This window comes from Etheostoma cragini, chromosome 1 (assembly GCF_013103735.1).
Source record: "Etheostoma cragini isolate CJK2018 chromosome 1, CSU_Ecrag_1.0, whole genome shotgun sequence".
In the NCBI taxonomy this organism is placed as follows: Eukaryota; Metazoa; Chordata; class Actinopteri; order Perciformes; family Percidae; genus Etheostoma; species Etheostoma cragini.
The window spans coordinates 18,531,122-18,545,196 of record NC_048407.1 but is presented as its reverse complement, the minus strand read 5'-3'; the positions used below and the strand labels follow the sequence as shown (position 1 = coordinate 18,545,196).

Sequence of the window (14,075 nt, the reverse complement as noted above, 5' to 3'; positions counted from 1 at the left end):
ATTGCACCTGTGTTGTTGTGTGTATTTTGTGGTAACCCCGCGTAGTTTCATTTTTAGTTTAATATGTTTTAATTGTATTGTATGTTTTTATCTGTACCCACACCCCACCAGTAAAGCAGTTTTAAAACTGAATTGATTACCTCATTGAAATAAACTTTACATTTTTTACATGTTAGATTTGTCTCCCTGTTGTGACAGGGCCTCAGAGTGGACTCCTCTCTGAACTGTGAACTGGTGCCGGTGGACTTTGCAGATACGAGGCAGGTGAAAGCCTCTTTTAAGAAGCTGCTAAGAGCCTGCGCTCCCAGTGCCACCTCGTCAGACTCTGAGGACTCCTTCCTTAAAGCTTTGGAGGACTCTGAATGGATCCTACAGGTGAAAAAACACATAAACAACATCGTTTTTGCTGGGGTTTTTTTGTTTGTCTTTTTACAGTAATACTGTAACTCGAATCAGACTCTTAAAATAATGAAAGAACGACCCAGCAGTCTGCTTTTACTGCTCATCCTGTGTATCAGATTCACATAATGAATAAATCCCCTTTTGAAGCCATTTTCCCAAGGGAAACAGATTCACAGCAGCAGATTTCTTCTCATGCTGGTTATCTGATTATCCCCCTTCAGCCTTTGTCCGTACATTGAACATATCTAAAGAAAAAAATCTGTGGGAAACCCTTAATAGGCAACAAGCAGCACTCAGCATGCAATTTACCAGTACACCAAACATTGTAACATATGCACAGTGGGGATTAATTGTGTGTGTTCACATGTGTTAATCTTCCACAGCTTCACAAGATCCTGCAGTTGGCACTGATTCTGGTGGAGCTTCTGGACAGCGGTTCATCTGTTCTCCTCAGCCTGGAGGATGGCTGGGACATTACCACACAAGTGAGACAAATGCACAGATAACTTTTGTGAATTAAAGCATGATTAAGACAATATTTAAAACCAGAGGAACAACACGGAGAGGTTTAACGTGGGATAGAGTTTGTCTTTCATGCCTTCTATGAATTTTCATTTTGCATACAAGAAAAACCTGAGGGGAAATACAGGAAGTAAAAGACTTCATGCTTGGCACAGGTAGGAAGCCTGGCATGATAACAAAAAAATGTGGTACTGTAAATAATTCACGTCATACAGCCACTCACCATTACATACCTCCACTGCACTTAAAAGCCCATTTAAGAAGGAATAGGACGGTTGTTAAGTGTATGTAAACACAACTTTAGTGGTACATGTCCAGATGGGGGTCCTTGTTACATTTTACTCTCTTTATAATCATAGCAGTTGATAAAATCACAACAGGGAACACGTGGATCAAAAGAAACACATCAACTCATTAAACAAACACCCAAATCCAATCCTGAGTGGGAAGCAGCAATGAAAAGCCATGTGTCGTCCAAGTTACTGGCACTCAGTTAATTGTTTAATTCTGGCTCATCCTCCTCGAAAATATTAGCAAAAATGTCATTGATAGAAAACACGCTGATTTATGTTGTATTTTGACAAAATATTGACATTGTGACATTTTAATGAAAGCATACCCAACTTGTGGGTGCAAGCTGTAATGTAACACTTGTTAAAGATGAATTACTGACAGCTGACTGTTCATAAAACACTAACTAACAACTTCTTATCAGTATTGATGTAAAACAAACGCCAACTAACTATAAAACATAAAAAAGGTTCCAGGTGCAGCCATACAACCGTTTAACAAGAGAGTCCCTCAGATAAAGAGTGCTGCTGCTGCTACTAGACAGCTGTTTAGACAATAATCAAACTGTTAGGAGAGCTGCCCCATCGGCAGGGTCCTTAATTATCTAGTGTGACATATTGAGATTGAAAGCAGATATAAGTAATTTATGTAGTTTAAATGTGGTTTTTTTTATGTTGTGAAAACTTCTTTTAGGGTCTGACTGCACTTCTAAATGGGCCATGTCTGAATAAATCTAGCCCACATGCTTTTCCTGCTTGTCCTCTAATCAAGTGACCCAGTTATTCAGAGATAAATAATGAGAAGGTCTTGAAGGCACACTGATTTGTGCTGTTTCCGAAAGTCCAAGGTTGGGATTTAAAGGCATGTAAACAAAAAGTTAGTTTTGATCCTGATCGATCGTTGGATTCCATTTACTGCCGCATTCAGCATTTTATCGCATGTTTGCTTTCTGAGCTCACATTTTCCATGCGGACCTGTTAAAGTGCACATGTTTGTGTTGCAAGCGTGTGTCATTCAAAATGTCTTTACGGGGTTTGCAGAGCCCTAGGCGGCTGTTTATAAGCACACTTTGTGGACCCCTAATGCCAGGCACGTGTTTGGCCCCGAGCATCTCTCTCCACGGGTCACCTGCTTCATCACGCCAGGTCCTGATCAGCCCGCACGGACAAATGGGCTCCATATGCTCTGGCCCTTCTGCCTCTGTCCACGGACCATAGACACCCAGCAGACCGGATGCAGAACTGTCTCTGCTTTCTTTCTAAAACCCTGTTTTCTGTTTATACGTCTAACCCTCTGCCTCTCTCATGTCTTGCTTCTTTATTAGATCCACTTTTCAGTCCGCTGTAGTCTCACAGATAAGCTAATGCTTATTTCAATGCCGGGGTTGCGGGGGACTTTCTCTACCACTCAGGGCTGAATGCTCTTTTTAACCTCACGGGGAAGCCTTGAACTGTTTCTTGCTCATTCCACACGCGTCAGGGCTCATTTGTTGTGTTGGAGGAGACACAGGCAGGGAAGCAGGCCAAGCATACTGCATGTGTAGACAAGTGGTTTTCAACTGGTGTTTTTGTGAGGAGCTCAAGTGTGCCTGAAGACTTTGTCTTCAGTGTTATATAACTGTAATTGGTAGCAGATGATAGGTTTAACGTTGTGTTGTCAGAAGATGGGGTGTGTAGCTTTTGAAAGGATGCAAAGCAAAGTCGTACCATCCAAGAAAAGGAAAATGTAAGCAAAGTCGTAGTCAAGCATGAAAAAAATTCTGCACAGTGGTAGTGAAACGGCTGCCATTCTCCTTCAGTGGTAAGATGATCAACGGTATATCATCACAATGAGAAGTGTTGTATTCCGTAGGTTTCAGTGGCAATAACAGAATATCGAATACTTTTCCACTAAGACAAATTTCGCTACAGATATATTATCGACAGATTAGCAGGTAGTTAACAAGAAACATTTGCCAAATGCCAAACATTTAGAAACGGTGTCACTATTAGTTTCACCATTAGTAACAGACTAAGTTTATTTTTTTAACTGTAAAATCTCTCGGTCAATACACATCTTAGTTGCAACTCTTTAATAACCACACATGTTTGTTGACCCAGACACTTCAGTCCAGGAGAAACATACAGAACAGAATGATTTTTGTCTTTCTAATATGATGAAATCATCGCAAGCGTACATCGGGATGACGAGAGAGACGGATGCCTTAGCTTTTTGCTGCAAAAAGAATGAGTGTTCGTTACATCGCAAAGCAAGGGGTATCGGGACATAAACATAAAACCAGATGTAATTGGTATTTGAAAAGATATTTATTGTGAAGAAGACAAAAAATAACTTACAACGAAGAATATGAACCAGTGGGTGCTGTGGAAATCAAAAACGTAATATAACGAAAAAAGATCCTTAAAAGGAAGACTGCTACAACACCTATAAGAAAGAAAAACAAATCTTCTCTGATAAAATACTTGGTAGAACAAAAACACAGTACTCACAGCACCCTTGCACCTGATGTATCTAGACAATTCCAACCTGTGAATGCAAAAAGATATACATTTAAGTCTTATCCCTGGCCCACTTCTTCACAATCTCACAACAGTTCTGGTCTGACAGCTGCAATCAATCAGGCTTTTTAAACTGGTGGCAGACTTCAGTGGCCCTTCTTGATTGGCCCGTCAGTTGAGCATGCCGCACCAATCGGATTCCTCCTCACACATGTAGGACTCTTAATTACACACACAGACATATGAGGGTGCCGACGGCTGCCGTGTCAGTGCTTTAGCTGTTGTGGTTTTATTTTAACAAAAAAAAGTTTTTATTTTAGACCGATTTAAAGAGGATCCTCCATTCTCTAAGGGTTAGTGGATGATCGTTAATACTGAAGAAAAGTATTTTATTTGACCCATCTCTTCCTCATACAATACATCACTCTCACCTTTTCCCTTTTATCTCTGCAGGTGGTGTCTTTGGTGCAGCTGCTGAGCGATCCTTTCTACCGGACTCTGGAGGGTTTTCAGGTGCTGCTGGAGAAAGAGTGGCTGTCCTTTGGCCACAAGTTTAGCCAGCGCGGCAACCTGAGTCCAAGCAGCCAGGGCGGTGGCTTTACACCCATCTTCCTGCAGTTCCTGGATTGTGTGCACCAGGTGAGGTTTACCTTCACAACCACAGGTCAAGCATCTCCTGCCTCTGCTAAGTGACTTCTCTCCACTCTCCGCCCCCTTCCCCCACATGACTGAACACCATTCATACCGTCTTCATGAGCTCATCACATTTCTCAAGAGCATACAAACAAGGGCAAAGAGAGGGCAAATGAGGCAAGAAAGTCAGCTGTCATTATCTTTACATTTGGTTTAGTTTTGCACTTTACATTCCCAACACTGGACGTGTAATTTCAACACCATGTTGCACCAGGGAGTGTGCATTGAGGCTGCTGTCCAGATGGTCCATGAACCCAATGATCAGCACTGAGCTGTCTGTGCTTGCGTGATTCAGCATCCCTTCACATTTCACTGCGTGTTTAGAATTGCTTGTGGAAAATTGCAGTTTGGGGGATTGAGAGTCTCTAGGAAGGTTTGTGTGTCAGTTTGGAGGCGGGGGGGTGGTAAAGAAAGAAAACTTGTACAGCTGAAGTCCAGAGAACAGCTGATGTCCAGAAGGCTGTGTCCACTCTAAATGTAGGGTTTTTTTTGTGTCTCCTGGGCACGCACAGAACCACTCCCATACACTTACATCAACACATAGTTTCTGCATTTGTCTTTTGAAACTTAGGCCTGGCAGCTAAGACAGTTTGGCGGGGGTCCTGGAGTCTGGAGAGCTGTAAACAGGAGGGAAAGGGGATTCGGACTAGAGCTGAAAATAGAAGTGCCTCATCTCCAAAACAGCTGTTGTTTTTGCCAATAGACCCAGGTGGCCTCAAATATGCATCTCTTTGGCCACTTTACACTACTGCATGGGAACAATAGAGCTGCAGTCCTGCTGCCTCAGCCTGGATTTTGTCTGGCGGTAATGATATCACTGACCTTTGCCCCCCCAGGCTAGGAGACATTCTTTCCTGTTTCTAATTGGTCATTTATCCACTTGAGGGATGTGAAGCCGCAACACAAGGACACGATCCAGCTGTCTCACACACACTCTGACCTTCCGTCTCTGTCTCTTAAGTCTCATCCTTATCCTTCTTTTCATGTCTTTGCAGATTTTGGAGCAACATCCTCTGGAGTTTGAGTTTAATCAGTATTATCTGAAGTTCCTGGCCTATCATCACATCTCTAACCGCTTCAAGAACTTCCTGTTGGACTCAGACTATGAGCGCTTGGAACATGGTCAGAGTCCTTTACAATTTAAACCTGGAGGGGGTTTAGAATTATCTCTTACTGTATTGAGGAAATGCTGCATTAGAATTTGCTGTGTTACTTTCATATAACCAGGCATGTTTTAACAAAGATCACTGTAGCAAAATTAGTACTTTACCATCAAACTTTCATATAAGGAACAAAATTAATATATACAATAGATCCCACAACTAAATGCAACACATACATTTCTTCACTGAAACGGCATCAGAAGCCTGCAATGTTTCTGCTACTTGCATCAGGACTACACTCTATTAGGTGAAATACATTGTCACAAACTAGTTTATGTTATAACACTTAATATAGAAATACTACAGTTATAGAGTTGTTTGTTAATAACTAAAAGTTGAATATTGGTTTGTTTAAAGAATCTGTGAGACAAAAAGCACTGGACCGATGATATATGGGCTAAGACAAAATTGCGTATTTTTGTGATGATTAAACCGGAATATGGCACAGAGATTTATGTTGTATATAATTTGTCAAAAAGGCAAAGGGTCTCCATTTGCTCAAGTGAGATCTGGTATTTTACCTTTGACTGTTGAAACAGGACAATAAGTTAATGTTTTTCTTAGAATGATATGTATGCCACCGGAAGACATTTGCCAAATAAATGTATGGTGTCTTGTAATCCCAAGCGGTATGGGCCAAATGTTTGGCATGACACAAATAAAATTAAACTAAACTATAGAAATACTCACCATATATTGCCTTGCGTATGTTTAATTGAACTTAAGGTGAGGTGAGATGTCAAGGGTTTTGTGTATCCTTTAAGATGAAATGTGTGTGTCCATGGATGAACGTGTCTAGCCAAAACCTTCCCTCATCTCTTGTTATAGACATGAATCCTTTTGTAGAATTACAACTTTTTTGAGCAGGGTTGCATCAGACAAAACAATCTGTAAAATTAATTGGTCCATGTGCTCAGCAGCTTCCCCTCTGTGTGTTTCGCAGGCACGTTGTTTGAGGATAAAGGTGACAAACAGGCCCGGAGAGGTATCTGTATCTGGGAATGCATCAACAGGATGCACCGGAGGAGTCCTGTCTTCTTCAACTATCTGTTCAGCCCCTCAGAGAGCGACGTGAGTCTTTCTGTCTGCCTTACTGTCCTTCATGTAGCAGAGCTCCCTGTGCATCCAGCAGCTACAGCTGATTCATGCAGCTCTCACGCTGAGGAGCCATGGTGTGGTTCAACTCTCTTGTGCTCTTTTAAATGTTAAAAAACAAAAATCATCTCTTATTATGTGAAACCAGTGAGTCGGAGAAACCAAAAGGTCAGCCAGCTGAAAAAGTGTACAGCAAGGTTTTTTTTGTGTGGCATTTGTAGGCCTTCGTTGTCGATAGGGCAGCTTAGACTTGAAAGGGGAGAAGGGGAGAGAGAGAGAGGGGGGGGGGGGATGACATGCAATCAAGGGCTGCAGGTTGGAACCAAACCCGCTGCCGCTGCGTCGTAGATCGAGTGCCTGCACAAGGGCGCGCGCTCCACCAGGCGAGCTTTCAGGCGCCGGCACAACAATGTGTTTGATTCTTATTCTGAACATTTACGTTATAAATCTTTACTAAGAAAATGTTTTTGAAATACAATTGACAAGCCAGAGCTTTTAGAACAGAACTTAACTTCAAACTTGAATATATTTAATGATGAAGGCTACTTATGTTTTTCACTTCAGGTATTACTGGCAAATTGAGTGATGAAAAATAATGAAGTATATTTACTAAATTACCATGCTTAAGTATAGTTTTGAGGTGCTTAACTTTTAAGATGGCAATCTTATACTACATTATATTTTACTCCACTGCATTTGACAACTTTAGGTACAAATTAAGGTACAGATTAAGATTATTAATAGAAAACATTTAGCTACCCAGCAGTTTATAAGGTAGTCAAGATGTAATTTTACCAGCTGCAAAATTAAAGGGATGCCTACACAAAAATAATCATAATTATAGTCCAATACTATAATTTATATTATTTTGAAATGGACCAATCTGCATGAGTACTTTCAGTTTTGGTGCTCAAGGAGTACGCCTGCTCTCTTAGTACTTTCACTGAAGTAAAAGATCTGAGTACTTCTTCCATTACAGTCCACACATCTGACTGTTACAGCTCAGGATCACTGACAACAACCACTCCTTAATGATACTGTTGACGGCTCTGCACATAGAAGCAGCTGGAACTAACGGACAGATCTAATTCTGCTGGTCCTGATCGACATTAGCTTATTCATCAAATGTGCTTCAAAGTTTAAAGGAAATGAAGTAATTTTACCTACAGTAGGTAGCTGCAAATTACGTTATCAGTCTTGCAGTCTCTACTTTCTCTTTTGACTTAAAACAGAGGAGCTTAAGATTATTGCTGAATACATTTTTATTTTATTTTTATTGTTTAGAAAAGAATCCAAGGAGGCTTTGTTTACCTTAAAAATTATGAAACAAGAGTTTAAGAAATATGAAGAAATATGTCAAACTTAGGAGATAAAGTTTAGCCTTTGGAGTGTCTTCATCATGCAGTTATTTTGTTTAAAAAGAATTTTGGGAATGCCTCTGTGATATTTCAGTTTCCTGACAAAGAAGTGTCTTGTTAACATTTTGAAGAATGAGCAAATGCTTGATGTTGGTGATATTTAATCTTTAATCACAGTGATGGGCAAATCTGTGAGACAAGCCTGTTTCTGTATTTTGACTCATTATGTGCAGTAGGCCACACTACAGACTGACAAGATGCTTTCTGCAAGTTTCCCAGAGCAGGTTAAGCTTGTTGGAAATCACACTGCGTAACTTTTTTTCCGCGGTATTTTATAAAAACACACAATAAGATCTGATTCTCAATCTTTTCTTTGTTGAAGGTGATCCTGAAGCCTTCGATCAGCATCCCAAGCCTGAATAAATGGGACTTCTTCACGGATGAGACTCTGTCCACGGGGCCGTGTTACGACTGGAGGATGATGGCTGCGCGGTCCGACAGCTCAGAGGAGGTGGACACGCTCTCCAGCAGTAAGAGAAGGATCGTGTGGCCGTGTTACAGCAGCGTGAGCCGCGCCCAGCCGGACGCCATCACCAAACTCCTCACTGTAAGAGTCTGTAACCAAAGCTTTGTTTATAAGTTTTATCCTGTTTCCTCGTGTCATATGTCAACATTTGTCATCTTTCTTGACCGTTATTGGTGCTGCAGGACATTGGGAGGCTGGAGGGTGAGCTGAATCAGGCCTCTGAGAAATGGCAGACAACTCTGGAGAGAGTCCGGATCAGCATTCAGGAAGACCTCGCGCAGGAAGGAAATGTGTGTTTTAAAAGAATAATGATGACATGTTCTATTGAAAGATGCCAGGAATAGTCACACACTTATTCTTAATTCTAAGTTGTTAAATTGTGTTCTTTTCCCACTCACTCCCATTCCCATACTTTATTACTTTGTGTGTTTGCAGCTCCGTAAACAGTCCACGGTTTCCATCTCAGGCCTCATTCCCACGTCCAGCCTGCAGGCTTTCCAGAGGCGCTCCATGCTGCACCTGCCAGACAGCGGGCTGGGCGAAGACCGCAGTACTGCTACAGCCAATGGGATCAACCGCCGGGCTGCAACACTTTACAACCAGTTCACCCCCAAGAGCGAGGAGAACAGGTGTGTGTGTGTGTGTGTGTGTGTGTGTGTGTGTGTGTGTGTGTGTGTGTGTGTGTGTGTGTGTGTGTGTGTGTGTCGCGCTTGACTCATGAAAATGTATCCAGTTAGACAAAAAACAAAATAATTCTTGTGCTCGTCATGTTTAAACAATGTTTTGACTGACAAAAGTTTTAACAGATGAAATTAGAATCACTTGACAGAAACTTATTGTAATGTCTTAAAAAATACTTTGTTACTTGTTTACTCTCCCCCAGTACAGCTATATTATTGATACTGATGACTTTAATATTTTTGCAGATATAGAAGACAATATATTGACCATTTATTACAGTGCATTAGAACTTCCCACTTCTGGCCTCCTTAACAACGGGAACATAATGTACAAACCGATGTTCTTGTACACATGGAGAAACAGGCTTTGTGTTGTCCAGTGTGTTCTTCTGCTCTTTATGCTGGGGTTTACTGCTGGGATAAACTCCATGTAACTTTGATCCTAAACAGGAATAGCGAGTGAAATAAAAACCAATTAGGAATATTGTTGACTGTTCTCTTAATACATCCATGACTTAAACGCCATCATTTGCAATAGCCAAGGTTACAGAGACGTAACTTCCAGTCAAAATGCACTTGGATCTCACCGTGTGGTACTCTTCAGGTCTTACGAGGGGATCCTGTATAAACGTGGAGCACTGCTGAAAGGATGGAAACCTCGCTGGTTTGTATTGGACATTACGAAACACCAGGTAAGCCAAGCTGCACACCACACCCAGGTTTCAGAAAGCCTCAACTGAGTGAGGCTGCAGGTTAACGCTCACATCTTCACAGATGAGGTACTACGACACCGGGGAGGACACAAACTGCAGAGGTCATATCGATCTGGCGGAGGTGGAGTCTGTAATGATCGCTGCGCCCACTATAGGAGCTCCCAAACACATCAGTGAAAAGGCTTTCTTTGACGTGAGTACATGTTAACCTAAAGGTCCACTGGATGTAGTGGTAGTGATTCTAGCATCTTTTTGTCAGTAGCCACATTTTATATTTGAGTAATTTTGCTAGTATTTTCAGTGGTTTACAAGCATATTTTTTGACATACTGAACTATGACTTTTTTTCTGCTTTTTTGCAACATATTATACTATGACTTATTTACTAGTTCCTATTCTACTATGTTGTTTTCATGACTCTTTTTTTTTTTTTTTACAAAGTATTCTATGACTTTCTTCAGCATACACTATGACTTTCTTCAGCATACACTAGGACTTATTTTCAACTTTTTTCAACGTACTATACTACAACTTTTTTATACATCCTAAACTATGACTTTTTTATACATACTATACTATGACTTTTTTATGCATACTAAACTATGACTTTTTTATACATACTATACTATGACTTTTTTCAATGCATACTATACTATGACTTTTTATACATACTATACTATGACTTTTTTTAATGCATACTATACTATGACTTTTTTATACATACTATACTATGACATTTTTTTATACATACCTCACTAGGACTTTTTATACATACTATACTAGGACTTTTTTATACATACTATACTAGGACTTTTTTATACATACTATACTCTGACTTTTTTTACACATACTATACTCTGACTTTTTTCAACATACTATACTACAACTTTTTCGACATACTATGACTTTTTTATACATACTATCCTATGACTTTTTATTTCTTTTTTCGACACATTCTACTATGACTTTTCATGACATTTTTCGACACATTCTATGACTTTTTTACACACTATACTATGACTTTTTTTTTTAACTTGTTACTATACTATGACTTTTTTATACATACTATACTATGACTTTTTTTAGACTTCTATTTTTTGATATACTATACTATGACTTTTTTACTTACTATTTTTTTTTTTTTACACCACAATATTTTTTGATACATACTGTACTGTGACTTTTTCGACATTCTATTCTATGACTTTTTTTGGCACACAATACTATGATTTTTTTTCAACATTTTCAACATACCATAACTTTTTTTTTTTTTAATTTTTTCAACATACAATACTATGACTTTTTTATACTTGCTATACTAGGACTTTTTCATGACATTTTCAACATACTATACTATGACCTTTCATATATACTATACTTTGAAGTTTATGACTTTTTTTTTTAGACACTACCATTTTTGATCTACTGTACTACGGCTTTTTAATGACTTTTTGTACATACTATTCTATTACTTTTTTCGGCATACTACACTATGACTTTTTTTCAACATACTAGACTATGACTTTTTTGACATACTATACTATGACATTTTTATTACTTTTTTCGAAATGCTATACTACATTTTTTTTAGACATACTATACTGTGACTTTTTTAATATACTACACTATTACATTTTTATGACTATTGAGATTTGTGTACATTGACACACTTGCAAAGATAGACGTCATGTATGAAGATAGTGGAGCAAAGGAAAGAGCTGTGTCCCACATGCGGGGGACATTATAGATGAACCTTTCTGTCAGTGTGAGGAACAGAAACAGGGTCTGTTGTTTTTATTTTGTTGCAAATTCAAGTGTGTCCCTTTCTTGGTTTAAACCTTGTTGTCCGATTCCTCTGTAGCTGAAGACCAGCAAGCGAGTCTACAACTTCTGTGCTTCAGATGCTCCCAGCGCTCAGTTGTGGATGGACAAGATCCAAAACTGCATCTCTGATGCCTGAGCAGATAACCTCAGGCTGAATGCAGATATTAGAGGCAGCATCAGGTGGCTAAGAGCAGAGACTTGGCAACCGCTCTACTCAACTGTCCGATTCTGGGACCACAGGAAACAAAGTGCCTGGTAGTAGAGGACGAGTACTGATCATCCACCTGCCTGTTACTTAGGAGCTGGTCGGGCTGTCGTCTCTCTGCTTCAGTTGGAGTCGATCAAACACATTGGTCTCTGCTGTCAGCTCCCTCTTCCACGCCTCCAACAGGGATGAAGTAAAGATAAGCTGATGTTTTATGGGACTGCACTACCAAGGAAATGCTATCTTACTTAAGCTGTAAATAGATCAAAGCAATATCACTGGCCATTCAAACTGTGGGTTCAATTTTATACTTCAAAAATGTAGAAAATAGCCTGATATAATTTCTATCTGATATCTTACTATGAGGAAAAGGTTATTGCTGCTTAAAGAAACATATGAACCGCCGCAAACTCAGAGATTTTAATGCACAATATGAGAAAGCAATTTGTTTGCACTTAGGTCTTAAATATGCACTCCTTATCAAATATAGATTTTCTAAGCGATGCAGACACTGAGGAAAAAGGCATTACGTTTCCTCAAGACAGATTAAATGAACAGAATTTGCACAGTGAATTCAGCAAGAGTTACCTGACATTTTTCTATTTAAATACGTGATGTTTTCTCGATTTTATTGAATGTCCTATTGACTTCTTGATAACATGTCTCATGTAATGTAAATTATTGTTTTTTATTAAAAGTGTAACTGTGTAAGTGTGGTGGCTTCATGTTTTTCTGTAAATACCTGAGTGACATTTCATTTTATATTCTGTATGTTGTACTGAAGATACGTGTACTTTTCTTACCTTAATTCTAATGTGACCAACAAGTCTTTTTTTTATGTGTTGTTACTGGTGCAAAAACCTGAGTGGCCTGTTCCCCGTTTGTAATGACACTTTGTTCTGACAATAAAATTGAAAATCTTTTTCTTGTTGTTTTAAATTGTCCAGCCAGGCTCTTTTTCTGATAAGGGCTTTTAAATAGGTAAATAAATATATCATGTAGGACATTGTAGTTTTCAAAGATCCTCGTCTTGACCCATTTGTGCAACCGATTTTATCAAAAGAATGAAACTGAAAAAAGTCAGTCTTTTTTTTCTGTATCTTTGTACCATGTTTTGTGGTGACACTAATTTTTTGGAAATAAATCAAACATACTTGAAACTTCCCGCTGCTTGTGTTCTTGTTTAAGTGAGGGAATGTTGAAGGGTTTGCTCAATAACACAATGTAAAAACAGCCTGCATTTAAAGTTTTAAGTACAAAAGTGTTATCAACAAAATATATTCAATTGTAAAAAGCAAATGAGTCTCTCCTTTAATAATGTTATATGTATTATATTATGATGACTCAGGACCATACTAGTGGCTTTGCCTGTTTCAGCCCATAGATTATAAATCAACTAAACCAATACTTTACAAACTTTGTGTGTTTCCGGCATTCAATAATTTACATATTGTAGAATTAAAGGGAGACTCACATTGAAGTGTGCATGCATTTTGGTCAAAGTTACAGAATAGTTATGCAGTATTCAGTCTGCATGAAGTGAATTATCAAGCAAACGACATTTAAAAGAGAAAGTTTCAAGAGTCAGGTAATTGACCTTCAGTGGCCTTATAGAAGATGATTTTATAATAAATAGCTCACTGGAATTTTGGGACAAATACATCTGTAATATATATATATATAGTACATATATATAAATATGTGACTTTTACTTGTTTTTTCTTTTTCAGACATACTATTCTAAAACTTTATAACTTTTTTCAATATACTATACTATGACGTTTTTTCGACTATATGCAGCATAAAATACAGTTTTTAAAAAAACCTTTTTATGACTTTTCAGAATGCATTAAAACACATTGACTATAGACAAAGATGGATCCATCTTTTAGTTATTAAAACGTGGCAACTGATTACCAGCATCTTGGCACAGGATTAAGTAGGTGATTCCTAAACATTTCATGTAGGGCCATCATGTCCAATTTCTAAATTGTCCAATACTTTGGGTTTTGACAAAATACCTGCAAAACTAACTTATATAAACTAATGTTATTTTTGGTGCTTTATGCTATACATCAAATGTTTGCATGCAAACAAGGTAAACTG

The 14,075-nt window shown here is 38.8% G+C and overlaps 1 protein-coding gene across 3 annotated transcripts in view; it reads left to right on the top strand.

Moving 5' to 3' along the window:
• Positions 1–13,131, top strand: part of sbf2 (SET binding factor 2) — a 97,779-nt gene extending 84,648 nt beyond the window's left edge. For all 3 annotated transcript variants that reach the window (XM_034880539.1, XM_034880460.1, XM_034880368.1), the window contains 11 exons: positions 199–375; positions 786–887; positions 4,167–4,352; positions 5,402–5,528; positions 6,513–6,640; positions 8,405–8,629; positions 8,731–8,838; positions 8,984–9,177; positions 9,833–9,920; positions 10,003–10,134; positions 11,802–13,131. In XM_034880539.1, coding sequence (XP_034736430.1) covers positions 199–375; positions 786–887; positions 4,167–4,352; positions 5,402–5,528; positions 6,513–6,640; positions 8,405–8,629; positions 8,731–8,838; positions 8,984–9,177; positions 9,833–9,920; positions 10,003–10,134; positions 11,802–11,900 — 1,566 coding nt within the window. In that variant the 3' untranslated portion in view covers positions 11,901–13,131. The remainder of the gene's footprint in view (positions 1–198; positions 376–785; positions 888–4,166; positions 4,353–5,401; positions 5,529–6,512; positions 6,641–8,404; positions 8,630–8,730; positions 8,839–8,983; positions 9,178–9,832; positions 9,921–10,002; positions 10,135–11,801) is intronic.
• Positions 13,132–14,075: the final 944 nt, after the last annotated feature.